The 27,801-nt window shown below is 44.5% G+C and overlaps 1 protein-coding gene across 1 annotated transcript; it reads right to left on the bottom strand.

Moving 5' to 3' along the window:
• Positions 1–15: 15 nt before the first annotated feature.
• LOC138358548 (innexin inx2-like) lies at positions 16–27,306 on the bottom strand. Its single transcript, XM_069316532.1, has 5 exons — positions 26,867–27,306; positions 5,941–6,182; positions 4,428–4,646; positions 2,591–2,766; positions 16–2,029 (listed from the first exon to the last, which is right to left on the bottom strand). Exons 1-5 carry the CDS (start codon positions 27,251–27,253, stop codon positions 1,947–1,949), a joined length of 1,107 nt encoding a protein of 368 aa, XP_069172633.1. The 5' UTR covers positions 27,254–27,306; the 3' UTR covers positions 16–1,946.
• Between the last annotated feature and the right edge of the window lie 495 nt (positions 27,307–27,801).

Below are 27,801 nucleotides of genomic sequence, written 5' to 3'. Positions count from 1 at the left end.
GGGGGGTATCAGCCATGGTGGGGCAGCAGGTGGGCATCAGCAATACTGGGGCAGCAGGAGGGTATCAACCATGGTGGGGCAGCAGGGGGGTATCAGCCATGGTGGGGCAGCAAGGGGGGTACCAGCCATGGTGGGGCAGCAGGGGGGTATCAGCCTTGGTGTGGCAGCAGAGGAGTATCAGCCATGGTTGGGTAGCAGAGGAGTATCAGCCATGGTGGGGCAGCAGAGGAGTATCAGCCATGGTGGGGCAGCAGAGGAGTATCAGCCATGGTGGGGCAACAGAGGAGTATCAGCCATGGTGGGGCAGCAGAGGAGTATCAGCCATGGTGGGGCAGCAAATGAGTATCAGCCATGGTGGGGTAGCAGAGGAGTATCAGCCATGGTGAGCATGATGGGGCATCAGAAGTGCAATAGACATGGTGTATCGTCAGTGATGTGAGAGATAAGTTAGGTAAAAATTCTAACGCGAGTGCTGCCATGATGGAGCAACCATGGTGTGTCAGCCATGATGATGCTACGAAGGTGTGTCAGCCATAATGGGGAATGAGTAGTATGTCAGCCATGATGAGGCGTCACACAGGTGAAATGTCACTTTTGAGCAGCACCAACAGTGCACCTCTCATGCTGGCACATCTGGCGGCTGTGAGTGGTTACCAATAGCTGTCTGGCTTAAACACAGCAACAATAGACTTGAAGTTTTGGGAAATTAACTAGAGTTCGACAGCAGTGATTATGAAACACTTTGGGGAATACATAGTATAGTTATGACAAGGCACCATGGTAACATGGGCACGGTGGAGAAGCCTCAGTGAAGTAGTAGTTAGATACAATTAATGGTTAAGTAGGAACTGGCACGTCCACTCATGGTGTGGCCGGTGTGGTGATGCCCGTATAATGGGGCCATTATGGTACACTGTGGAGGGTATTGTGGAGCCAATAGGCTAAAGCCGGATTATTCAAGTCCCATGGTAAGGGAGGTATGGTGTGCCCACCATGGTGTAGTAAGTATGGTGTACCCACCATGGTGTAGTAGGTATACTGGGGTCACCATAGTGTGAGGCCTCACCATGGAAGGTATGGTGAGGCCCCTTTAGGAGTAAAGACATTATGATGCCGCCAGTGGAAAGCAGACATGGTGGCACCAACATGGTAAAGGAGGTAAGGTTGGTCCACTATAGGGAAGCTTGTACGATGGTGGTACCACTGGGAAGCCTATATGGTGGGTCTACCATGGAGAAGCAGATAAGGTGGGGCCACTATGGTGAAGGGGAATGGTCGTACCACCATAGGAAAGTCGTTATGGTGGTGCCACTATAGGAAATTCGGTATGGTGGGTTCACCATAGAGAAGCATGTATGGTGGGTCCACCATAGGGAAGCATGTATGATGGGTTCAACATAGGGAAGCATGTATGGTGGGTCCACCATAGGGAAGCATGTATGGTGGGTCCACCATAGGGAAGCATGTATGGTGGGTCCACCATAGGGAAGCATGTATGGTGGGTCCACCTTAGGGAAGCATAAATGGTGGGTCCACTATAGGGAAGTATGTATGGTGGGTCCACCATAGGGAAGCATGTATGGTGGGTCCACCATAGGGAAGCATGTATGGTGGGTCCACCATAGGGAAGCATGTATGGTGGGTCCACCATAGGGAAGCATGTATGGTGGGTCCACCATAGGGAAGCATGTATGGTGGGTCCACCATAGGGAAGCATGTATGGTGGGTCCACCATAGGGAAGCATGTATGGTGGGTCCACCATAGGGAAGCATGTATGGTGGGTCCACCTTAGGGAAGCATGAATGGTGGGTCCACCATAGGGAAGCTTGTATGGTGGGTCCACCATAGGGAAGCATGTATGGTGGGTCAACCATAGGGAAGCATGTATGGTGGGTCCACCATAGGGAAGCATGTATGGTGGGTCCACCACATGGGAGACACAATACTAGGAGGAGTGTTCCTTGTCCACTATGGTCGGCGTTATGTCGTTAATGAAGTCCTTAAAGGTAAACGGATCCATGTTCTTAGCTGAAAGGTAAAACAATTAACATTACTAGACACAACTACAGAGAGGTCAGCTATAATTATGACACAAACACGTTACTACAGAGAGGCAAGTTATATATATTACACAAACATGTGGCTGCTGACATGTTAGTTATATATATTACACAAACATGTGGCTGCTGACATGTTAGTTATATATATTACAGAAACATATGTGACTAGTGAGAGGTAAGCAATATTTATTAGACAAACATGTGTGACTACAAAGAAGTAGGTTATAATTACTTTCATTTACAGAAGTAAATGTTATTTAGTAATATTCGAGGATTTGTTTACCTTTATATAATAACTATATAATACAGCAGCTGCTAACATTCATCTACTTACAGAATTTCGATAAATTGTATATGTTCCTAGATTTTATGGTTCACTTACCTGGATCCTTTAGCTTAAATTAATCTCGAGAAGCACATTGAATCGTGAACATGAGAAGTAAATGATAACTTTTGGGTAAGTTATTCAAGAAGTAGTCAGGTGTGATGACGCTTGAAACACCTTATACAGGCGAGACGCTTCACGTACCTATCATGTAGAGGAGGAACCAGTCACCTATGTAACACCTTTGTGATATAGCCTTCACCTTCTCTGAGGAGGCTAGGCGCGAGCGACTACGCAGGAGCATGTGGCGGACGGTGGGGGTGAAGGTGGCCAGGCGGTAGACGAGCCCCAGAGTCGAGATGACGGCCACAGTCACAAACCTGCAACACACACACCAAGCTTAAAGTTCAGGGTCACGGCTCTGTAGCAGAATATACATGACCTCTCGCCTCCTTGAAGCATACCTAGTTATAGTGTCTGATCCCTCTCGCTGATCATACCTTAATAACCTTTAACATTGTTGAGACAAATGTATTTACTGCTTGTTGTTTCAAGTTGAATCAAGTCTCCTGAAATTTAAACTTTAGGCTTTTAGCAGATAATTAGATGCATTAGTTGGCATTTATATGACTCAGTCAAATAATCAACATCTATTAAATAATCCACGATTGGATCAGTGAGTAACACCATAAAGGTGTTTAGTTGAATTATATTTTGTTACATACAACATTAGTCAGTCAGACAGGATTTGAGGCGTCAGATTGTCGGCCTGTAGTAATTAAAAAGTCACACCTCTAGAGAGTTAATGACTACAAGTTGACCAGGAGTAAGGTCGTGTGAATTGACCTTGCTTCTGCGAAGTTGATAATTGCAGACGGTTGGTGGTGTCTTCATCAAACAAGTCGCTGTCCAGGCGTGATAGGTAGATGGCCTGAGGCTATTTACTTAGTAGGGATAGTTAGCTCCAGGGTCCCCCCATAAATACCCAGGGAACTGTACATTCGAGAGCATAGAGCATCACCAGAGAACAGAGCAGACAGCGAGACTGGACGATTGAACAGCAGCCGAGACCAGGCCGTCGGCCGGACGGGAGGACTCTGCCTGTCACCCCCTCCACCCCCTCTCTATCCAACTTTGGCTCAGACACTTGGTGAGTTGAACTGTAAGGTGACAAATTTGGTGTGGTCCCACTGAAGGTGTTTTGTGATTTTCAGGGGCAGACAGCCGTAGTGTTCTCAGTGTCTTGTGTGGTGACTCACATTGTACATTTATCCTGACATAGAGAACATTAGGTTCGATTTCTTGAATTATGATACTCATCATGTTAAATATATACTTGATTAACTTACTTTTTAATCTGACTTTAATTGTGTTCCCTAGATCTTGGATTTTCTGATATATTGCAAGTTAGGGTGTGGAGCACTCTGAGTTCATTGACTTAAAGATTCTTGCATTCTAGTTCATACATGCTAACCTCTAACAACATCTTTGATCATTTTGTGATACAGACAAGTTTCATTCCTTGTCTTGCATGTACTGAGTTTAAAATGGATAGTGGCAGCCCTTTCTACCTTCTACTTCTCCTTTCTACTTCCCTCCGTATTCTCAGTCTCTCTCTCCTTTCTTTTCAAACTTTCCCTTTCACCTGACCACACTCCTCGCTACTAACAGACTCCTTCCTGTACTCCTCCCACCTCCCTTCCACCTCTCTACCTCCCTCACCACAAATCCTAACCCATTACTTCATTATTTATTTCCTTTCCTTCTCAGTTTCCGATACGTTACAGGTGTACAGCTCACCAGATCCTCAGCATTACAGCACTTGTCTGTAAGCGTCTCCATGAAGCACACAGAAAATTAAGGCATCACTTCCCACCCACCATTTACAAACAGCTAACTGGTTAGAATACATAAAAAACAAATAAAATTACAACGCATATCACATAACTGCAATTCCAGCCCCATTAACTCAACCTCAGCCTTGCACACCAAAATAAGCCCAAACAACCCATCAGAAGCACACAAACAGAACGCCACTCACCAGAACCAGAGAAAGACGAAGATCTTCTGGTTGAGGATGTTGAGCGGGAGGACACAGAGAGCGTCGTGTCGCATGATGGTCCCTGATGGACCGAAGTTGTGGAAGGTACACTTGGCCACCTTGGGGAAGATCTCCTCCATGGGATCCACACCTTTCATTGAGTCTTGGATATAGCTTAAGACCCGCGGTCCATACTTGGCGAACCCAAACCCCAAGAACCTGAATAAAGTGAATTCTTGAAGTTGCTTGAACACATTTAGCAATTAAACAACCAATTAAAAAGACAAAGACAATTTTGACTTAAATGGAAATATACAAAAAATATTAAATACAACAAAGAAATTTAAACATGAAAAGACCTATGAGCATAATTCGAGAAAACGTAACTCAGAGTGTGAACAATTGAGCTGAGGACTCAGAGTTGTTCAACTCAGGATAGATTCCAAGTTGTTGAGATTTAGTCGATGTGAACTATAAGTCAGAACAGAACAGTGAAATACCCGTAAGTGAAAGGGGGAAGGGAGTTGGCCATTTATTTACAGTGAACCCTTACACTAGAGAAGGCAGTTTGCCTCAGAGGCAAACCTGTGCGGTGAGAGAGACACATATGTACACTGGTATGGTGTTCAAGGTTTGGTTTTGGATGCGTTTCCCACACACCCAACGTTACGCTTCGAACGTTACGAACTTCGAACAGATCTGGATGCCTTAGAAGAACTACCACAAAGCAAGAAAGTTGAGTGTGATGTGAACTTTCTTAATATTTACAAGAAATATGAATTTTTGTCCCAAGTTCAGTAGGTACAAAGTAGATAACTGTAGGTTTTATTATGGCTAAAATGATGAATGTAGTGAGTACTGATGATAATTACAGTGATGAAGGTAGTGGGCTCTGATGATTATTACAGTGATGAAGGTAGTGAGTACTGATGATTATTACAGTGATGAAGGTAGTGGGCTCTGATGATTATTACAGTGATGAAGGTAGTGAGCTCTGATGATTATTACAGTGATGAAGGTAGTGAGCTCTGATGATTATTACAGTGATGAAGGTAGTGAGCTCTGATGATTATTACAGTGATGAAGGTAGTGAGCTCTGATGATTATTACAGTGATGAAGGTAGTGAGTACTGATGATTATTACAGTGATGAAAGTAGTGAGCTCTGATGATTATTACAGTGATGAAGGTAGTGAGCTCTGATGATTATTACAGTGATGAAGGTAGTGAGCTCTGATGATTATTACAGTGATGAAGGTAGTGAGCTCTGATGATTATTACAGTGATGAAGGTAGTGAGCTCTGATGATTATTACAGTGATGAAGGTAGTGAGTACTGATGATTATTACAGTCATTAAGAAAGTGTGTAATGAAGATATGGCCTTCATCACCCATGCAGCCCCGGGTACTCCCCTTTAGTACATACATATATTTCTTTAGAAGTAAATTTAAAAAAAAATCATATTGTTTAGATTAATGAATAGAAAAACGGAAATGAAAGATTGTCGTCTTACTTGTCAGTGAAGTACATCTGGCCGACGACGTTGACGAAGTTGAGCAGCTCGCACAGGAAGAACTGGTAGGCGTAGACGTTGTGGTGGTGGAAGTAATGGTCGAAGTACTCAATCACAAACTTGGTCCTCTCTCTCCTGCGGTCGTGGCTCAGGGCGGGCAGGTTGAGCTCGGCGACCAGGCCGCTCACACGGCCTCCCTCTAGCCGCTTCCAGATGAAGCGAGGCACGTAGAACATCCCAGCCTACGGACGGAACTGTATTGTGAATGTGGCCTGACCGTGGCCAGGCTGTAGGGGAGGAGTCATTTAGTGAAGGAAGTACCGTGCTTCTACACTACAGCAATGTTCTTGGTCTACTATTTCTCTGTATTTGTATTGTACTCTCTGTATCTGTATTTGTATTCTGAGACTTCCGTGGAAGTGTTTCCTCTCTGTGTTCGTTGTGTTGTGGGCTCACCGGGCCTAGGAACCGGTTAAGATAAGATGCTTAAGTAGTTTGAATTCCGATAGCCAAGCGTGTTCAGCGTCTGGACGTGTGGCTCAGTTATCCGGCCATAGATTTACGGAGCTCCTGTTATCGTTGTATATTTTGTTGTTCGTTATATTTTGTTCCTTATACGTTGTATTGTATTCCCTATACGTTGTATTGTATTCCCTATACGTTGTATTGTATTCCCTATACGTTGTATTGTATTCCCTATACGTTGTATTGTATTCCCTATACGTTGTATTGTATTCCCTATACGTTGTATTGTATTCCCTATACGTTGTATTGTATTCCCTATACGTTGTATTGTATTCCCTATACGTTGAATATTGTTCTCTATAGTGTATAATATTCTCTGTGCATTGTATATTGTTATCTATTTGTTGTACATTGTGCTCTATACATTGTATATTGTTTTCTATACATTGCATAAAGATACTTATCGTTGTATATCCAGGTGGTACAGGCACAGGAGCAACACAATCTGGATACATAGAGGCGACCCCCTCTTACACAACACATTCATCTCACACATTCTAATAGTATGTATTCTGCTCGGGTGGTGGCGCCACATGTGTCGCATAGTGATCGTCGATTAAGAGTACGAGGGAAGCGACTGCTCCTCGCTGCTATCGTCCCTCCATCTGGCAACCTGTCCTCCAACATAGAACGTCGCTTTTGGCTCGTAGGCAATAACAGCCCCGCTCCTGTGCCCGGAAACTCACCTACGGGCTCACCATAGCCCGTGCTACTTGGACCGTTTAGTCCAAGTAGCAGAATCTAACACAGCAACAACGCTCGTGTGCGTTAATTAAGACCAAAAATTTTCGTACTTACGAACATAAGCAAAAAGATAACTGCATAAGGCCTATTGGCCCATACGAGGCAGCTCTTATTTATAACTACCCATTCCCACTCCATCTACACTTACATGTTTAACCCACGCTTGACATGATCTAGGGACCCCACCTCCACCACGTTACGCGGTAATTGGTTCCACAAATCAACAACCCTGTTACCGAACCAGTATTTACCCAGGTTTTTTCTAAGTCTATACTTGCAGGCGATGAGTCATAATAACGTGGCTGCAGTATGTTGACCAAACCACACACTAGAAAATGAAGGGACGACGACGTTTCGGTCCGTCCTGGACCATTTGTGGGAACCGACCTGTGAGATTTATATTTATTTAATTTATATGAATATATATAGAATTTATATTTACGTTAATTTATATACTTCGATAGCAATTTGTATAATGATAAGTGGACTGTATTTCTGCAATAATCTCATAATCTCACAAATCGATCCTCTACACATTAGGGGGGGTTATTAAATTAATATATATGCAGCCAATCAAACTACAGTAACTACATACATTGAAGAGGTTCCTTATCTTATAGTACAGCAGGTTAGTCCACCAGGTATAACTAGGGTGTAGACACCAAATTATCCTCTTTGAGGTAGCTTCCATATCACCCAGTAACTGGTGCACAAATCTTGCATCCTCGTCTTGACCTGTCAAAAGGGCGCTAACTGTGAAGCCAGAATCCTATATATGACAGGTATATCAGAGAAAACTGTACAGTACATGAAGACCTGGCTTAATTACCTTTAGTTTGAGGCTTCCACGTGATCTAACCGGGCCACCCTATATCCTGACATTAATGGCCATAAATGAATGATAAACGGGTTTCGGATAGACACTTAACTTGAATTTGTAGACAGCGTGTTGATAATGGTACACTTCTGGTTTCCATAACACTACGTCCAAGTAAAATTAACAGGAGCCGAATTTGCTCCCGTGTGAGCCTCTGGTCTCGTATAAACAATGGCTGCCCTCCTTCCTCACTCTGACGCCTGGCCTACATTGTCCACATTTCAGAAAGTGATAGAAGGGTCACATTTACTCTACTTTAATATTGATAATTAAGTTAATTTATATAAGATGTTTTTATGATGGTAAAGTCCAAAGACTAATGTATTTAAGAATAATTCCCAGCAGAATAGCTGGTCAATTTATAATGGTATGTGGTGATGATATCCCGTTTTCTTTAGACGGTAATTCCACTACAAGTTACGTTTTCTATGGGTAACTTGTTTATACAATACAGCTATTATCTGTATGATTATTAAATGGTGTCGGATTTTCCGACACCATTCTCAAGTCGATTGTGAGAATGGTCCAGGACGAACCGAAACGTCGTTGTCCCTTCATTTTTTAGTGTGTGGATTGGTCAACAATCTATACTTATCCAATTTATACCCATTGATTCGTGTTCTGTCTTGTGTTGATACTTAGTAGAAAATGGAAGTTGTTATTGTTGTTGATGTAGGAGCGACGACGATCGCGGGATCGGATGCTCCCCGGCGTACACGTGAAGGGTTAATCGAGAAGCCCGGAAAAGGTGAATCGCCAAACCTAACCATGAAACGAGTGACGCCAATCGCTGAAACTAATATGTCTCGCGGCAAAGAAACGCAAACAGAAAGATGATTGGGGTGCCCCAGGAGTCCCTCAGGGTGACAAGCACCGGCCCTGCCCCACACAGATAGGGGCCTGGTAGCCTGGCAGATAGAGCGCAGGACTCGTAATTCTGTGGCGCGGATTGGATTCCCGCACCAGGCAGAAACAATTGGGCAAAGTTTCTCTCTCCTTGAATGCCCCAGTTACCTAGCAGTAAATAGGTACCGTGAAGTTAGCCAGCTGTCACGGGCTGCTTCCTGGGGCGTGTGTGTGTGTGTGTGTGTGTGTGATGTGGGGTAAAAAATGTTGTTAGTAAAACAGTTGATTGACGGTTGAGAAGCGGGCCGAAAGAGCAAAGCTCAACCCACGCAAAAACAACTGGGTGAATACAGAGAACACTGTGAAGCAAACCAAAATCTCGGCCCCCAATTAAACCCCAAAAGTCATCCAGTGTTCCCCCGGCAGAGCAGATGCCAACCGCCCACCACGGCTGAGGCCACACCAGGAGCCCACCATGGCTGAGGGCACACCAGGAGCCCACCACGGCTGAGGGCACACCAGGAGCCCACCACGGCTGAGGGCACAACAGGAGCCCATCACGGCTGACGGCACACCAGGAGCCCATCACGGCTGAGGGCACACCAGGAGCCCACCACGGCTGAGCGCACACCAGGAGCCCACCACGGCTGAGGGCACACCAGGAGCCCATCATGGCTGAGGGCACACCAGGAGCCCATCACGGCTGAGGGCACAGCAGGAGCCCACCAACCCCCCGGCACCTGTCGGCCAAGCCGGCGCCGGACACCGTCACCCCGTCGGGAAAACCAGTCAGAACACGTGAAAAAAATGTAACCCGTGACCAAAGGCGATATGTGCGCCAAGTGTCGTGCAACCGGACCGTTGAATAGGAACGCCAAACGGCAGTATCAAATCCGAAATTGCAAAACCAAACGTAAACCGGCGGCTCCAAGGCGAAGGAGGCGTCCAGACGTCCGCTCAGAGTCAAGGTTGAACCGGGAGTCAGAATATTTAAGTACGGAAAGTGACGTAGTGTCCTGTTTTCTGAGTTGGGTCCTTTGGTACGTTAGGAGAGGACACTTCACATTGACCGTTTTGTTGACCTTGGCAAACCTTAGGAGGACGGGCTGCACACTTGCCCAACTACACCGGTTTCAATCAATTAACGAGACAATTATTTCTTTTTTATCTGATAAAAGATATTTGATCCAAAAGAATCATATTTATATGTAATTAATTTTAAATTATATGTGATTACGTTTCCTTCTTTAACGAGGTTTAAGCTGAAATTTGCCTCTTGGCTAAACTATATTAATTTACATACACGAATGTTAAATGTCAAATCTTAGAATTCAAGTGATTATCCCATCTGATATTAGTTATCATAAATTAAATTAAAATTATTAGCTTGCAAACATGTATCTATATAAATATATATATATATATATATATATATATATATATATATATATATATATATATATATATATATATATATATATATATATATATATATATATATATTATATTTTATTTTAGTAGCAGTCATTCCTGTAGACATATATTATTAAATATGACCGAAAAAGTAAGATTAATAATTCTAACACGAATTTTCTCTATCTTTCGTACATTTCTTTTCACTGTTGGAGGTAATTCAAAAATCAATTCTCCAAAATTCATTTTTATTTCTAGTCTGACGCGACACTTGAGCACGTTTCGTAAAACTTATTACATTTTAAAAGACTTTAGTTAAAACATACACAACTGAATAGAACTTGCACATCTCCGATTTTGTTTATATCTACATTTGAGTGAGGTGGATGGGGTGAGGTGGTATTTAATAAGGTATTAATTTCATCAACACAAGACAGAACACGAAACAATGGGTATTGAATAGAAGTGATTGTAGAAAGCCAATTGGTCCATATTTCTTGATGCTTCTATATTAGAGCGGAGTCTTGAGGTGGGTAGAATATAGTTGTGTATTAATTGGCTGTTGATTGCTGGTGTTGACTTCTTAATGTGTAGTGCCTTGCAAACGTCAAGCCGCCTGCTATCGCTGTATCTATCGATGATTTCTGTGTTGTTTACTAGGATTTCTCTGGCGATGGTTTGGTTGTGGGAAGAGATTATATGTTCCTTAATGGAGCCCTGTTGCTTATGCATCGTTAAACGCCTAGAAAGAGATGTTGTTGTCTTGCCTATATACTGTTTTTTTTTGGAGCTTACAGTCCCCAAGAGGGCATTTGAAGGCATAGACGACGTTGGTCTCTTTTAAAGCGTTCTGTTTTGTGTCTGGAGAGTTTCTCATGAGTAGGCTGGCCGTTTTTTTGGTTTTATAGTAAATCGTCAGTTGTATCCTCTGATTTTTGTCTGTAGGGATAACGTTCCTATTAACAATATCTTTCAGGACCCTTTCCTCCGTTTTATGAGCTGTGGAAAAGAAGTTTCTGTAAAATAGTCTAATAGGGGGTATAGGTGTTGTGTTGGTTGTCTCTTCAGAGGTTGCATGGCATTTCACTTTCCTTCTTATGATGTCTTCGATGAAACCATTGGAGAAGCCGTTGTTGACTAGGACCTGCCTTACCCTACAGAGTTCTTCGTCGACTTGCTTCCATTCTGAGTTGTGGCTGAGAGCACGGTCGACATATGCGTTAACAACACTCCTCTTGTACCTATCTGGGCAGTCGCTTTTGGCATTTAGGCACATTCCTATGTTCGTTTCCTTAGTGTAGACTGCAGTGTGGAAACCTCCGCTCTTTTCCATGACTGTTACATCTAGAAAGGGCAGCTTCCCATCCTTTTCCATCTCGTAAGTGAAACGCAGCACGGAACTCCTGTTGGAGGTAATTCAAAAATCAATTCTCCAAAATTCATTTTTATTTCTAGTCTTAATAACTAGACTAGACTAGAAATAAAAATGAATTTTGGAGAATTGATTTTTGAATTACCTCCAACAGTGAAAAGAATTGTACGAAAGATTGAGAAAATCCGTGTTAGAATTATTAATCTTACTTTTTCGGTCATATTAAATAATATATGTCTACAGGAAAGACAGCTACCAAAATATACTAATATTAGAGCTCACGACCCAGCAGCAAGGAATCAAGCCTTCACGATAAAATATCGCCAGGATCTGATTCGTGATCAGATATACAAGGCAGAGAATGAAATCAAAGACAACAAAACGCAACTACTTCATGCTACGAACGAGTGGAGAAATAGCAACATCGACGAAAGTATCCGTACCCGCATTGAACAACACCTCGACATCCTCACAGACCGACATCACCTCAGCACTGAAACAAGGATTATCAAGAAACTAACAACGTTATATGGAGGACCAATGGCAATTCCACAACCAAGAGATGGCTTCCTGAACCTTGCAGGAATTAACCTCACTGAGGACCAAGTCACTCTCCTAAATCTGGGCATAAACTGTCACGTTATGTCCAGACCGAGTGAGATGGCCCGGAAAGTGGAGTTGGAAATTCTGTTGGACGACATATTCGACCTCGAGACACAAAAGAAGGTCACTACCAAAGATACCTTACAAGCAGAACTTATTGCGGAAGGAGGAAAGAATCGAGGCAATTACAGAAGCACCATACTGTCCCCCGAGCTCAAAGCGGCAGCCAAAAGCCTTCGTGAGAACAAGGAGATAGTTGTCAGGAGAGGTGACAAGTCGCCAATATACGTCATTCTTAAAAAAGACGAATATCTGGCGAAAATGAACCTCATACTCTCTGACCAAACTAAATTCCAAAGGGTAACGAAGGACACTATAGCCGAATTGAAAGCAAAGGTCAACAAACTAATCGAAACTGTGAACGCCAAGAAATCAGGACTCCACCTGCCAAAGATTATTGGGGAATATAAACCTGGATATGCGTATGGAAATGTCAAGACACACAAGCCTGGAAACCCACTTCGGCCAATCATTAGCCAGATACCCACACCCACGTACAGACTAGCGAAGCGACTCAACGGCCTGCTGACTCCTTATGTCCCTTGCGCCTTCAGCCTGAAGTCGCCAAAGGAATTTGTTGACTTACTGCGGGGCACACGGGCCACAGGAATAAGAGCCTCGTTGGACGTAGAATCGCTGTTCACCAACGTACCAGTGGACGAGACAATCGGGATGATAGCCGACAGAATGTATCGTGATCCAGCCTGTACTCCTCTTGACATACCAGAAAATATTCTAAGGAAACTACTCCAAGCTTGTACTAAAGAGGCACCCTTCTTGAGCCCGGATGGGCACATGTATAAGCAAGTAGATGGGGTCGCCATGGGTTCTCCCCTAGGTGTCCTGTTTGCAAACTTCTACATGGGTACCATCGAGCAAAAAGTCTTAGTCGACATGAACTTGAAATCGGCCATATACTGCAGGTATGTTGACGACATTTTTACACAGGTACCTGATGTCAGACATCTGCAGGAGCTGAAGGAGGCATTTGAGCAGAGTTCCGTGCTACGTTTCACTTACGAGATGGAAAAGGATGGGAAGCTGCCCTTTCTAGATGTAACAGTCATGGAAAAGAGTGGAGGTTTCCACATTGCAGTCTACACTAAGGAAACGAACATAGGAATGTGCCTAAATGCCAAAAGCGACTGCCCAGATAGGTACAAGAGGAGTGTTGTTAACGCATATGTCGACCGTGCTCTCAGCCACAGCTCAGAATGGAAGCAAGTCGACGAAGAACTCTGTAGGGTAAGGCAGGTCCTAGTCAACAACGGCTTCTCCAATGGTTTCGTCGAAGACATCATAAGAAGGAAAGTGAAACGCCATGCAACCTCTGAAGAGACAACCAACACAACACCTATACCCCCTATTAGACTATTTTACAGGAACTTCTTTTCCACAGCTCATAAAACGGAGGAAAGGGTCCTGAAAGATATTGTTAATAGAAACGTTATCCCTACAGACAAAAATCAGAGGATACAACTGACGATTTGCTACAAAACCAAAAAAACGGCTAGCCTACTCATGAGAAACTCTCCAGACACAAAACAGAACGCTTTAAAAGAGACCAACGTCGTCTATGCCTTCAAATGCCCTCTTGGGGACTGTAAGCTCCAAAAAAAACAGTATATAGGCAAGACAACAACATCTCTTTCTAGGCGTTTAACGATGCATAAGCAACAGGGCTCCATTATGGAACATATAATCTCTTCCCACAACCAAACCATCGCCAGAGAAATCCTAGTAAACAACACAGAAATCATCGATAGATACAGCGACAGCAGGCGGCTTGACGTTTGCGAGGCACTACACATCAAGAAGTCAACACCAGCAATCAACAGCCAATTAATACACAACTATATTCTACCCACCTCAAGACTCCGCTCCAATATAGAAGCATCAAGAAATATGGACCAATAGGCTTTCTACAATCACTTCTATTCAATACCCATTGTTTCGTGTTCTGTCTTGTGTTGATGAAATTAATACCTTATTAAATACCACCTCACCCCATCCACCTCACTCAAATGTAGATATAAACAAAATCGGAGATGTGTAAGTTCTATTCAGTTGTGTATGTTTAAACTAAAGTCTTTGAAAATGTAATAAGTTTTACGAAACGCGCTCAAGTGTCGCATCAGACTAGAAATAAAAATGAATTTTGGAGAATTGATTTTTGAATTACCAGCAACAGTGAAAAGAAATGTACGAAAGATTGAGAAAATTCGTGTTAGAATTATTAATCTTACTTTTTCGGTCATATTTAATAATATATGTCTACAGGAAAGACTGCTACCAAAATATAATATATATATATATATATATATATATATATATATATATATATATATATATATATATATATATATATATATATATATATATATATATATATATATATATATATATATATATATATATATATATATATATATATATATATATATATATATATATATATATATATATATATATATATATATATATATATATATATATATATATATATATATATATATATATATATATATATATATATATATATATATATATATATATATATATATATATATATATATATATATATATATATATATATATATATATATATATATATATATATATATATATATATATATATATATATATATATATATATATATATATATATATATATATATATATATATATATATATATATATATATATATATATATATATATATATATATATATATATATATATATATATATATATATATATATATATATATATATATATATATATATATATATATATATATATATATATATATATATATATATATATATATATATATATATATATATATATATATATATATATATATATATATATATATATATATATATATATATATATATATATATATATATATATATATATATATATATATATATATATATATATATATATATATATATATATATATATATATATATATATATATATATATATATATATATATATATATATATATATATATGCAATTGACGATCACAAAACACTGATCATTTTATGCGGAAAATCCACAGAGAAATATGAAATGAGGTGAACGTTTCGGCTTTGTTAAAGCCTTTGTCAACACCAGACTGACCCTCACACTGAAAAGTCACACTGGACGGTAGTCAACCACTTGGGCTGGAGGGTAGAATCAACCACTTAGGCTGGACGGAAGTGCCAACCACTTGGGCTGGAGGGTAGAATCAACCACTTGGGCTGGACGGAAGTGCCAACCACTTGGGCTGGACGGTAGAGTCAACCACTTAGGCTGGACGGTAGAGTCAACCACTTAGGCTGGACGGAAGTGTCAGTCTGGTGTTGACAAAGGCTTTAACAAAGCCGAAACGTTCACCTCATTTCATATTTCTCTGTGGATTTTCCGCATATATATATATATATATATATATATATATATATATATATATATATATATATATATATATATATATATATATATATATATATATATATATATATATATATCTTTTTTAGAGTGATTTCATTTTATTTCAAGAGATAAAATAAAACACAAAATTAAGGACATTTAGTGAAAAGTCACACTGGACGGTAGTCAACCACTTGGGCTGGAGGGTAGAATCAACCACTTAGGCTGGACGGAAGTGCCAACCACTTGGGCTGGAGCGTAGAATCAACCACTTGGGCTGGACGGAAGTGCCAACCACTTGGGCTGGACGGTAGAGGCAACCACTTAGGCTGGACGGTAGAGTCAACCACTTAGGCTGGACGGAAGTGCCAACCACTTGGGCTGGAGGGTAGAATCAACCACTTGGGCTGGACGGAAGTGCCAACCACTTGGGCTGGACGGTAGAGTCAACCACTTAGGCTGGACGGAAGTGCCAACCACTTGGGCTGGACGGTATTGCCAACCACTTGGGCTGGACGGAAGTGCCAACCACTTGAGCTGGACGGTAGTCAACCACTTGGGCTGGACGGTAGTCAACCACGTGGGCTGGACGGTAGTCAACCACTTGGGCTGGACGGTAGTCAACCACTTGGGCTGGACGGTAGTCAACCACTTGGGCTGGACGGTGGAGCCAACCACTTGGGCTGGACGTTAGTGCCAACCACTTGGGCTGGACGGTGGAGCCAATCACTTGGGCTGGACGGTGGGGTCAACCACTTGGGCTGGACGGTGGAGCCAACCACTTGGGCTGGACGGTAGTGCCAACCACTTGGGCTGGACGGTGGAGCCAACCACTTGGGCTGGACACTAGTGCCAACCACTTGGGCTGGACGCTAGTGCCAACCACTTGGGCTGGACGCTAGTGCCAACCACTTGGGCTGGACGCTAGTGCCAACCACTTGGGCTGGACGCTAGTGCCAACCACTTGTGCCGGATGGTGGAACCAGCCACTTGGGCTGGACGCTAGTGCCAACCGCTTGGGTTGGACGGTTGAACCAGCCACTTTGGCTGGACGGTTGTGCCAACCACTTGGGCTGGACGGTAGTGCCAATCTCTTGGGCTGGACGGTAGTGCCAACCACTTGGGCTGGACGGTAGAGCCACAAGGCAGACAGACAACATGTACAGTGACGCCACAAGGCTGTCTGACGACATGCACACTGACGCCACAAGGCTGAAGCTGCACATAACAATGTCTCACCTTTTTATTCTCTTCAATTAGTTTGTAAACAAAGTCTGAACTTCCTAATATATAATGTCACTTAAGGAGCAACTAAGTGAAGTAAGAGACAATTTCCTGGCGGTGTGAAGGAAGTCTTTTGTGGCTGGCTGTTGGTGGTGGTGTGAAGGAAGTCTTTTGTGGCTGGTTGTTGTTGGGGGTGTGAAGGAAGGTTTTGTGTGTGGTTGTTGATGGGGGTGTGAAGGAAGGTTTTGTGTGTGGTTGTTGTTGGGGGTGTGAAGGAAGGTTTTGTGTGTGGTTGTTGTTGGGGGTGTGAAGGAAGGCTTTTGTGTGTGGTTGTTGTTGGGGGTGTGAAGGAAGGTTTTGTGTGTGGTTGTTGGTGGGGGTGTGAAGGAAGGTTTTGTGTGTGGTTGTTGTTGGGGGTGTGAAGGAAGGTTTTGTGTGTGGTTGTTGGTGGGGGTGTGAAGGAAGGTTTAAGTGGATTGCTGTTGAGTATGAATATTTTATTATTCACGAACTATTGTATGTAATGTTTACATGTAATGCAAAAATCCTCCTTTGCCCTACATGTAAACAAGAGCCACAAAGACACTCTTACTATGTAGAGTCCTTCGTAATGAAAATTTTGTATCGATCTTTTTTGTAATGTGTAGCTGAGCACCGAGTTTTGTATTTTCATTGAAAGTGACGAAATTTATAATGTAATTCTTACACAACTTCCTCAGTAATGTTGTCTCCGCATTTGATCGTATTTGGTTAATCCTGGTTAGTTTAAATATTACAAAGGTTGGGAAACCTTGCCAGAAACTTTTGAACATTTTTACTCCCTGTAAGATGCTGAAGCTGATAATTAAATTCATTATACGAGGAACAGGTTTATGTTAAGCCTATCCACTTCAGCCTCTTGAGCCATTTAGAGAGTAATTACGCCAGCACAACGGAAGCATCTTAAGTATTCACTCCGCTCAACAAAGAATTCTGGGGATAGGAAAAGTAAGAAATTCTTGGAGTTTCAGCACCACAGACGCTAAGGCTTCTAGTCCGCTATAAAGAAGAGGTTGCTTAAAGATGGAGACGTTATGTACAGAAGCATCCGAATGTCTCTAAAACAATGGTTCAATTACTCAAGAGATTCTCAATATTATCTTTACAAACCACTGGAATACGACAAGGAGTTACAACTGCTCAAACCTCCGAAAGTTACTGAAATATCAATAGTAAAGATCAATGGAAAGAAACTATTGTCTAAAATATTCATTTTAGACTCCAGAGTGGCAAAACCTTTACCATATATCAAAGGCTACCAACGAAAACTTGCAGTGTTATTTTAACAATGGGATTATATATATATATATATATATATATATATATATATATATATATATATATATATATATATATATATATATATATATATATATATATATATATGCTGGCAATAGTTAATATAAGTTCATCACACTGAAGAACTGCATAAGGTCTATGAGCCCTGGGAAGCAGGTCCAGCATGGACCCATCACACTCATTCATGTATATAACTTTCAGACTGAAACAATCCAGTGACTCACATCAATTATTTTACCCGGTAAATTGTTCCAGAAATTAAAGACCCTATTTCAAACTCAGTTTTTACGTACGCTTTTCCTCTGAATTTATCCAATTTGCACCCAATGTTTGACGTTCTGTTTTGTTTTAATATATATAATGCCTTATTAATATTAACATATGATATTAATATTCTCTTTGCAATACCTTTCATTTATTGTATAGTTATTATCCCCTTACTATTCGTATTTCTAAAGTTAATTAAACTTCCTTAATCTCTATTAAAAAAGATTTAGAATTTTGGGGGGTTAACTTCGAACCACTTGGACAGGTCGGTACAGCATCGGCCCCGCTTCTGACTGGCTGGCGTTCGATTCTGGATGATCCGATTGGTTAAGCAACATTTTTTTCTTCCGACCTCTCCCAGATCCCTGTCTTCATATCCCTGCGTCTTAGCGCTTCCCTCACCCTTGTAGTCCTTCGTTGTGCACGTTAAAGTGTAGATATGTCCGCTCTGTCCCATTGTGACAAACTTAACCGCGTAATCTAAGTAGGGCTAATGAAGAGCAAGATGAAGTTGAGGCTATTTTGAGTTGTGTTCATAATTTATTCACCTATATTTTTGTATCGTCTGCATATTGGCAAAGTGCTGTTCCGTCCAGTGACCGAACTGTTTATATTTAGGAAATTATTAACCAAAAGCGTCAGGAATAGAAGCACAAATATCTCACTGCGTTTATATATAGCCCTGATGAAACCCCACTTAGACTATGCTGCCACAGTATTACAAAGGTGAAACCGATTCCGTAGAGAAAAATCTAAGTGGACGAAGAGAGACATCCCCGAGCCCCTCAAGTGGACGAGAGGGAGACATGCGCGAGCCCTTCAAGTGGACGAGGGGAGACATGCCCGAGCTCTTCAAGTGGACGAGTGGAGACATGCCCCGAGCTCTTCAAGTGGACGAGTGGAGACATGCCCGAGCTCTTCAAGTGGACGAGTGGAGACATGCGTGAGCTCTTCAAGTGGACGAGTGGAGACATGCGTGAGCTCTTTAAGTGGACGAGTGGAGACATGCCCCGAGCTCTTCAAGTGGACGAGTGGAGACATGCCCCGAGCTCTTCAAGTGGACGAGTGGAGACATGCCCCGAGCTCTTCAAGTGGACGAGTGGAGACATGCCCCGAGCTCTTCAAGTGGACGAGTGGAGACATGCCCCGAGCTCTTCAAGTGGACGAGTGGAGACATGCCCCGAGCTCTTCAAGTGGACGAGTGGAGACATGCCCCGAGTTCTTCAAGTGGACGAGTGGAGACATGCCCGAGCTCTTCAAGTGGACGAGTGGAGACATGCCCCGAGCTCTTCAAGTGGACGAGTGGAGACATGCCCCGAGCTCTTCAAGTGGACGAGTGGAGACATGCCCGAGCTCTTCAAGTGGACGAGGGGAGACATGCGTGAGCTCTTCAAGTGGACGAGGGGAGACATGCGTGAGCTCTTCAAGTGGACGAGGGGAGACATGCCCGAGCTCTTCAAGTGGACGAGTAGAGACATGCCCGAGCTCTTCAAGTGGACGAGGGGAGACATGCCCGAGCTCTTCAAGTGGACGAGTGGAGACATGCCCGAGCTCTGCAAGTGGACGAGAGGAGACATGCCCGAGCTCTTCAAGTGGACGAGTGGAGACATGGCCGAGCTCTTCAAGTGGACGAGTGGAGACATGCCCGAGCTCTTCAAGTGGACGAGGGGAGACATGCCCCGAGCCCTTCAAGTGGACGAGGGGGAGACATGCCCGAGCCCTTCAAGTGGATGAGGGGAGAAATGATCACAGGAGGTAAGATCAAGCTCATGAAACTATCAGCCAAGTTAGACCACGAAACAAAGGGGTTAAAACAAGATAAATTACTCTCCCGGCAGGATACACAGAAGTACTGGTATGGCATCATGGCCATAATGTGAGTGGAGGAGGAGACCAGCCAACATCAAAAGGCAAATAATTTAATTAGTTTTAAACTTGATGACATGCTTGATAAATACATGAAATTCAGCACAGACAATGAATTAAATTATACTTTCATCAGTGCAGATGTACAAAGATATGACTGCGAGAATTGAACCTCACTTCGCTGGAAGACAGAAGAGTTAGGGGGGACATGATCACTACATTCAAGATTCTCAAGGGAATTGATAGGGTAGATAAAGACAGGCTATTTAACACAAGGGGCACACGCACAAGGGGACACAGGTGGAAACTGAGCGCCCAAATAAGCCACAAAGATATTTGAAAGAACTTTTTTAGTGTCAGAGTGGTTGACAAATGGAATGCATTAGGAAGTGATGTGGTGGAGGCTGACTCCATACACAGTTTCATGTGTAGATATGATAGAGCCCAATAGGCTCAGGAATCTGTACACCTGTTGATTGACGGTTGAGAGGCGGGACCAAAGAGCCAGAGCTCAACCCCCGCAAACACAACTAGGTGAGTACAACTAGGTGAGTACACTACAGTGATCATAACGAAGCAGCTGTAGTCTCAGGCTATGGGGCATAGCACACAATTGTACCTATTGTGAGCTCACTGTTGAAGGGAAGCAATAGAAGAGCTGGAAATCACAGGCACGGCTCCAAGTTTGGATTCTCATTCTCATACGGTCTCGTTTCATGCAGGTCGGCATTCAATCCCCGACCTTCCAAGTGGTTGGGCAGCATTCCTTCCCTCCGTCTCATCCCAAATCCTTATCCTGACCCCTTCTAAGTGATATTAAGTCGTAATGGCTTGGCGCTTCCCGCTGATAATTCTCTTCCCTTCTCTTCTGTGAAAAATGACTGACACTACAAGTGAAAGATTAAAAAAGCATTAATATTTTATAAACAAAAAATTTATAACAAAAATTGCTGTGTATATTTTCTTTTAAGTTAATATCTCATTTTTCATTGAGATATTAACTTAAAAGAAATATACACAGCAATTTTTGTTATCGAAACTATTTCAAAACAACTCGTGATATGAGCTAAAACAGAAAAGTTTATTATCAACCATTAAGACTACTTGGAGTGGACTTTAGAGCGACAATCTCGCTTCATGCAGGTCGGCGTTCAATCCCCGACCGTCCAAGTGGTTGGGCACCATTCCTTCCCCACCCCTGTCCCATCCGAAATCCTTATCCTGACCTCATCCAAGTGCTATATAGTCGAAATGGCTTGGCGCTTTCCCCTAATAATTCCCTCCCCATTAGGACCAAATTGTAACAGGAGGCGGCCGAGGGCAGGATAAAAATGGTCATTGCCATGTGTTATAGCATGATATATATGCTTATTGCATGACACGACTCCATGTCCTCCTTATGAAAGAATGTGCTGTGTAAATTATTTCGCTTGTGAAATTTTGGTTTAAATTCTTACTCTGATGACAAGGTTAAAAATAAAATAGACGCAAGTAATCCCAACGTTGAAGAACTTCAGGAGTAAATGCAGACGATGAGTCACTATAACGTGGCTGAAGATATGATGACCAAACCACACACCAGAAGATGAGGAGACGACCACGTGTCGGTCCCTCCTGGACCGTTATCAAGTCGAGTGGCTTGATAATGGAGTAAATGACACGAAGGGAAGGGAACTATCGGGGGAAAGCGCCAAGTCATTAAATGACACGAGTGGGGAAGAACTTCAGATGTAAATGATCCCTGGTGTGACGAACTTCAGGAATATATGAATTATATTCATATATTCCTGAAGTTCGATTTAACTATTTTCGGTGTGAATGATAGACTCTTGAAAGAATTTCACCTGTAAATTATCCCAAAAGGGAGGAACATTCGGCGAATTTGATCGAAGTGAAAAAGAACGGCAGATGTAAATTATCCCTGTTGAGAAGAAAATCAGGTGTAAATGTTATTAGTGGGAAAGATTTTCAGATGTAAATTATATCATTGGGAGAGATTTTCATGTGTGAATGTTCACCATAGGGAAGAACTTCCGGTGTAAATAATTAAATCAAGAATGAGTTGTGGTGTAAATGATCTCAGTGAGGAAAAACTAGTAGTGTAAATGATTCCCATTGGAAGACTAAGGACAAACATATATAGGGAAAACTGCATCAGGCGCCTTAACCCATGCAAGCCTTCTTCTATTTATTCTTATCCACTATTACATATGCGTCTATCCTACGCTTGATACACTCCAGTGACTTCATGAATATTATATTTATAAATATTCTATGCATGTACAAATTTATTCAGCGTTTAGTTTTTCTTTTGTGGTAATATATTAACGCCCTTAATGTAAATATTAATTTGTTGGTGTGAGTCTGAGTAAGATCTCTATCACTCATGACATCCAGATCCTATTCCCATTTGCTTATATGTTGTAAATACTTAAAATTATATGTATGTTGTTATGTAGCAATTTTCAGTCACCTTTATTGTGTTTCCCGGTTCATTATAGCGACAAAATATATTACAATGACATTATCCAATTTCGTGTCTAAATTGTTACAAAATGTGTCAAAGAGTAGGGATGAGAGGGCCAGACCCGGCGTCACTCCCCTTGTGACACTTCCCACTCCGGCTGGTCTACAGTACTGAACATTGTCTCCTTTGAAACACTCATTTGGTAACCAACTGAAAATACTAATTTCAATGCCATGCTCTTCCTGTCACTACCCGGGAGCCCGGGTAGTGAAGATTGTTACAGTGAAGGTCGTGTGTAGTGAAGATGGTTACAGTGAAGGTCATGTGTAGTGAAGATTGTTACAGTGAAGGTCGTGTGTAGTGATGATGGTTACAGTGATAGAGGTCATGTGTAGTGATGATGGTTACAGTGATAGAGGTCATGTGTAGTGATGATGGTTACAGTGATGAAGGCCGTGTATAGTGATGATGGTTACAGTGATGAAGGCCGTGTATAGTGATGATGGGTACAGTGATGAAGGTCGTGTGTAGTGAAGATGATTACAGTGATGAAGTTCGTGTATAATGATGATGGTTACAGTGATGAAGGTCATGTGTAGTGAAGATAGTTACAGTGATGAAGGTCGTGTATAGTGATGATGGGCACAGTGATGAAGGTCGTGTATAGTGATGATGGTTACAGTGATGAAGGCCGTGTATAGTGATGATGGGTACAGTGATGAAGGTCGTGTATAGTGATGATGGGTACAGGTCGTGTATAGTGATGATGGTCGTGTAATAAGCTTGCTGTTTCCCGTGGTTCAGAGTACGCGTCATTGTTTTTCATTGTGGGTCGCATTTATATAATTGCTTTAGTCTACCAGCCAGTGTTCCACCGAGACCAGTCTACCAGCCCGTGCTCCACCGAGACCAGTCTACCAGCCCGTGCTCCACCGAGACCAGTCTACCAGCCCGTGCTCCACCGAGACCAGTCTACCAGCCCGTGCTCCACCGAGACCAGTCTACCAGCCCGTGCTCCACCGAGACCAGTCTACCAGCCCGTGCTCCACCGAGACCAGTCTACCAGCCCGTGCTCCACCGAGACCAGTCTACCAGCCCGTGCTCCACCGAGACCAGTCTACCAGCCCGTGCTCCACCAAGACCAGTCTACCAGCCCGTGCTCCACCGAGACCAGTCTAACAGCCCGTGCTCCACCGAGACCAGTCTACCAGCCCGTGCTCCACCGAGACCAGTCTACCAGCCCGTGCTCCACCGAGACCAGTCTACCAGCCCGTGCTCCACCGAGACCAGTTTACCAGCCCGTGCTCCACCGAGACCAGTCTACCAGCCTGTGCTCCACCGAGACTAGTCTACTAGCCCGTGCTCCACCGAGACCAGTTTACCAGCCCGTGCTCCACCGAGACCAGTCTACCAGCCTGTGCTCCACCGAGACCAGTTTACCAGCCCGTGCTCCACCGAGACCAGTCTACCAGCCTGTGCTCCACCGAGACCAGTCTACCAGCCCGTGCTCCACCGAGACCACTCTACCAGCCCGTGCTCCACCGAGACCAGTCTACCAGCCTGTGCTCCACCGAGACCAATCTACCAGCCCGTACTCCACCGAGACCAGTCTACCAGCCCGTACTCCACCGAGACCAGTCTACCAGCCCGTACTCCCCACCGAGACCAGTCTACCAGCCCGTACTCCACCGAGACCAATCTACCAGCCCGTACTCCACCGAGATCAGTCTACCAGCCCGTACTCCACTGAGACCAGTCTACCAACCCGTACTCCACCGAGACCAGTCTACCAGCCCGTACTCTACCGAGACCAGTCTACCAGCCCGTACTCCCCACTGAGACCAGTCTACCAGCCCGTACGCCACCGAGACCAGTCTACCAGCCCGTACTCTACAGAGACCAGTCTACCAGCCCGTACTCCCCACTGAGACCAGTCTACCAGCCCGTACTCTACCGAGACCAGTCTACCAGCCCGTAATCCCCACTGAGACCAGTCTACCAGCCCGTACTCCACCGAAACCAGTCTACCAGCCCGTACTCTACAGAGACCAGTCTACCAGCCCGTACTCCCCACTGAGACCAGTCTACCAGCCCGTACTCTACCGAGACCAGTCTACCAGCCCGTAATCCCCACTGAGACCAGTCTACCAGCCCGTACTCCACCGAAACCAGTCTACCAGCCTGTACTCTACCGAGACCAGTCAACCAGCCCGTACTCCCCGCCGAGACCAGTCCACCAGCCCGTACTCCCCACTGAGACCAGTCTACCAGCCCGTACTCCACCGAGATCAGTCTACCACCCCGTACTCCACCGAGACCAGTCTACCAGCCCGTACTCCGCCGAGACCAGTCTACCAGCCCGTACTCCACCGAGACCAGTCTTCCAGCCCGTGCTCCACCGAGACCAGTCTTCCAGCCCGTGCTCCACCGAGACCAGTTTACCAGCCCGTGCTCCACCGAGACCAGTTTACCAGCCCGTGCTCCACCGAGACCAGTCTACCAGCCTGTGCTCCACCGAGACCAGTCTACCAGCCCGTTCTCCACCGAGACCACGCTACCAGCCCGTGCTTCACCGAGACCAGTCTACCAGCCCGTGCTCCACCGAGACCAGTCTACCAGCCTGTGCTCCACCGAGACCAGTCTACCAGCCTGTGCTCCACCGAGACCAGTCTACCAGCCTGTGCTCCACCGAGACCACTCTACCAGCCTGTGCTCCACCGAGACAAGTCTACCAGCCTGTGCTCCACCGAGACCAGTCTACCAGCCCGTGCTCCACCGAGACCACTCTACCAGCCCGTTCTTCACCGAGACCACTCTACCAGCCCGTGCTCCACCGAGACCAGTCTACCAGCCCGTACTCCACCGAGACCACGCTACCAGCCCGTGCTTCACCGAGACCAGTCTACCAGCCCGTGCTCCACCGAGACCAGTCTACCAGCCCGTGCTTCACCGAGACCAGTCTACCAGCCCGTGCTTCACCGAGACCAGTCTACCAGCCCGTGCTCCACCGAGACCAGTCTACCAGCCTGTGCTCCACCGAGACCAGTTTACCAGCCCGTGCTCCACCGAGACCAGTCTACCAGCCCGTGCTCCCCCGAGACCACTCTACCAGCCCGTGCTCCACCGAGACCACTCTACCAGCCCGTGCTCCACCGAGACCAGTCTACCAGCCCGTGCTCCACCGAGACCACTCTACCAGCCCGTGCTTCACCGAGACCAGTTTACCAGCCCGTGCTCCACCGAGACCAGTCTACCAGCCCGTGCTTCACCGAGACCAGTCTACCAGCCCGTGCTTCACCGAGACCAGTCTACCAGCCAGTGCTCCACCGAGACCACGCTACCAGCCCGTGCTTCACCGAGACCAGTCTACCAGCCCGTGCTCCACCGAGACCAGTCTACCAGCCCGTGCTCCACCGAGACCACTCTACCAGCCCGTGCTTCACGGAGACCAGTCTACCAGCCCGTGCTCCAACGAGACCAGTCTACAAGCCTGTGCTCCACCGAGACCAGTTTACCAGCCCGTGCTCCACCGAGACCAGTCTACCAGCCCGTGCTCCACCGAGACCACTCTACCAGCCCGTGCTCCACCGAGACCACTCTACCAGCCCGTGCTCCACCGAGACCAGTCTACCAGCCCGTGCTCCACCGAGACCAGTCTACCAGCCCGTGCTCCACCGGCACTACAATGACGTATTAAGCTGTGGTCCTCAGTTCGTCATTCTTTGTTTACGTTTAAAGGTGTGACAAGCTTTAGAGACAAGTTACTTATGACAGATCTGCGCATGTAAACATAAATCTTGTGGGAGATTGACTGTAAATAATGCTTCCAAACACTGACTTTCATTTGTTATTTTGGGCAGGAATATTGTGAACAAAGGAGAGTGTGATGTTAACACCGACCTGCAGGAAGAGGAAGAGGACGACCCACTGGTAGTACTTGTGGTGCCGGATAGCGTATTGTTCTCCGCCGGCCCAGGCTCTGTTGCGTCCTGAGGCGTCAGGGTTGGCCACGCCCGGGTGGGAAACCTCCTTTCCTACCACGCCAGCTGCCAGCGCCGGTATCGTATAGGTCGACTGGATCCAGCAGTACTGATCTATCATGTGGCTGTCCAACCAGTCGACCATACAGTCGATGGGGTCACCGAAATATTGCTTTTGAGTCACTAATACGCTGAAGGCCACTAGAAGCACCATAGTCACTTTGTAGTGAAGGAGGAAAATCACATTGTCTATCGAGATTTTGTCGAGGTGGATCAACTGACGCAAGGAACGGAATAGTGTAAACATGGCGGTGTCTGGTAAAGGCGGGAGAGTGAGTGAGCGGGACCCTGCAGGGCGGGTAGCTGGGGCCACTGTGAGACAACACTTGTAGCCTCCACGCCACGCTCTGTGATGCCAATTCTCGCTACCAGCTTCTATTACTTCAAATTTTATTCTCACGTATCTAATCCCCCCCACCCCCCCGTCGTTTCACATTGCATTTCGGTGAAATCTGGAAAGAATGCGTCTCGTTATTATTCTCTATGTCAGGCATTGTTATTTCGGTTGCTTGATCTGTTGGCGGCGATGATGCTGATCATCTTAATATTTCCGGGTAGTGTGTGTGGGCGTAGGCATGCGGCAGTTGCAATACAAAGGAGCAGCATGGCATGAGGGCGGAATATGTGAAGGGACGGTGGTACGAGAGTATTGCTGTGTGGTGAGTGGGTGTGATGCTCTGTGGTTAATATCTGGTATACACTCACCCGGGGATGCTAGATACACACGTCGCGAGTGTCTGTGGTGGATGCCGGCGTGTGTGGGTGTGGGTGATTCTGGTCACGAGGCGGACCTGT

Source organism: Procambarus clarkii, chromosome 84 (assembly GCF_040958095.1).
Source record: "Procambarus clarkii isolate CNS0578487 chromosome 84, FALCON_Pclarkii_2.0, whole genome shotgun sequence".
In the NCBI taxonomy this organism is placed as follows: domain Eukaryota; kingdom Metazoa; phylum Arthropoda; class Malacostraca; order Decapoda; family Cambaridae; genus Procambarus; species Procambarus clarkii.
Note: the sequence above shows the minus strand (reverse complement) of the source record. Positions and strands in the feature narration are given on the sequence as shown.

Bases quoted from the DNA above. Each gene is read 5' to 3' on its own strand.
- LOC138358548 (XM_069316532.1), bottom strand. From the start codon at position 27,253: ATGTTTACACTATTCCGTTCCTTGCGTCAGTTGATCCACCTCGACAAA. The intron at 6,183-26,866 runs GTCGGTGTTAAC...TTCCGTCCGTAG, and splicing joins TCCTCTTCCTCTTCCTGCAG to GCTGGGATGTTCTACGTGCC. The intron at 4,647-5,940 runs GTAAGACGACAA...CACTTTATTCAG, and splicing joins CAGATGTACTTCACTGACAA to GTTCTTGGGGTTTGGGTTCG.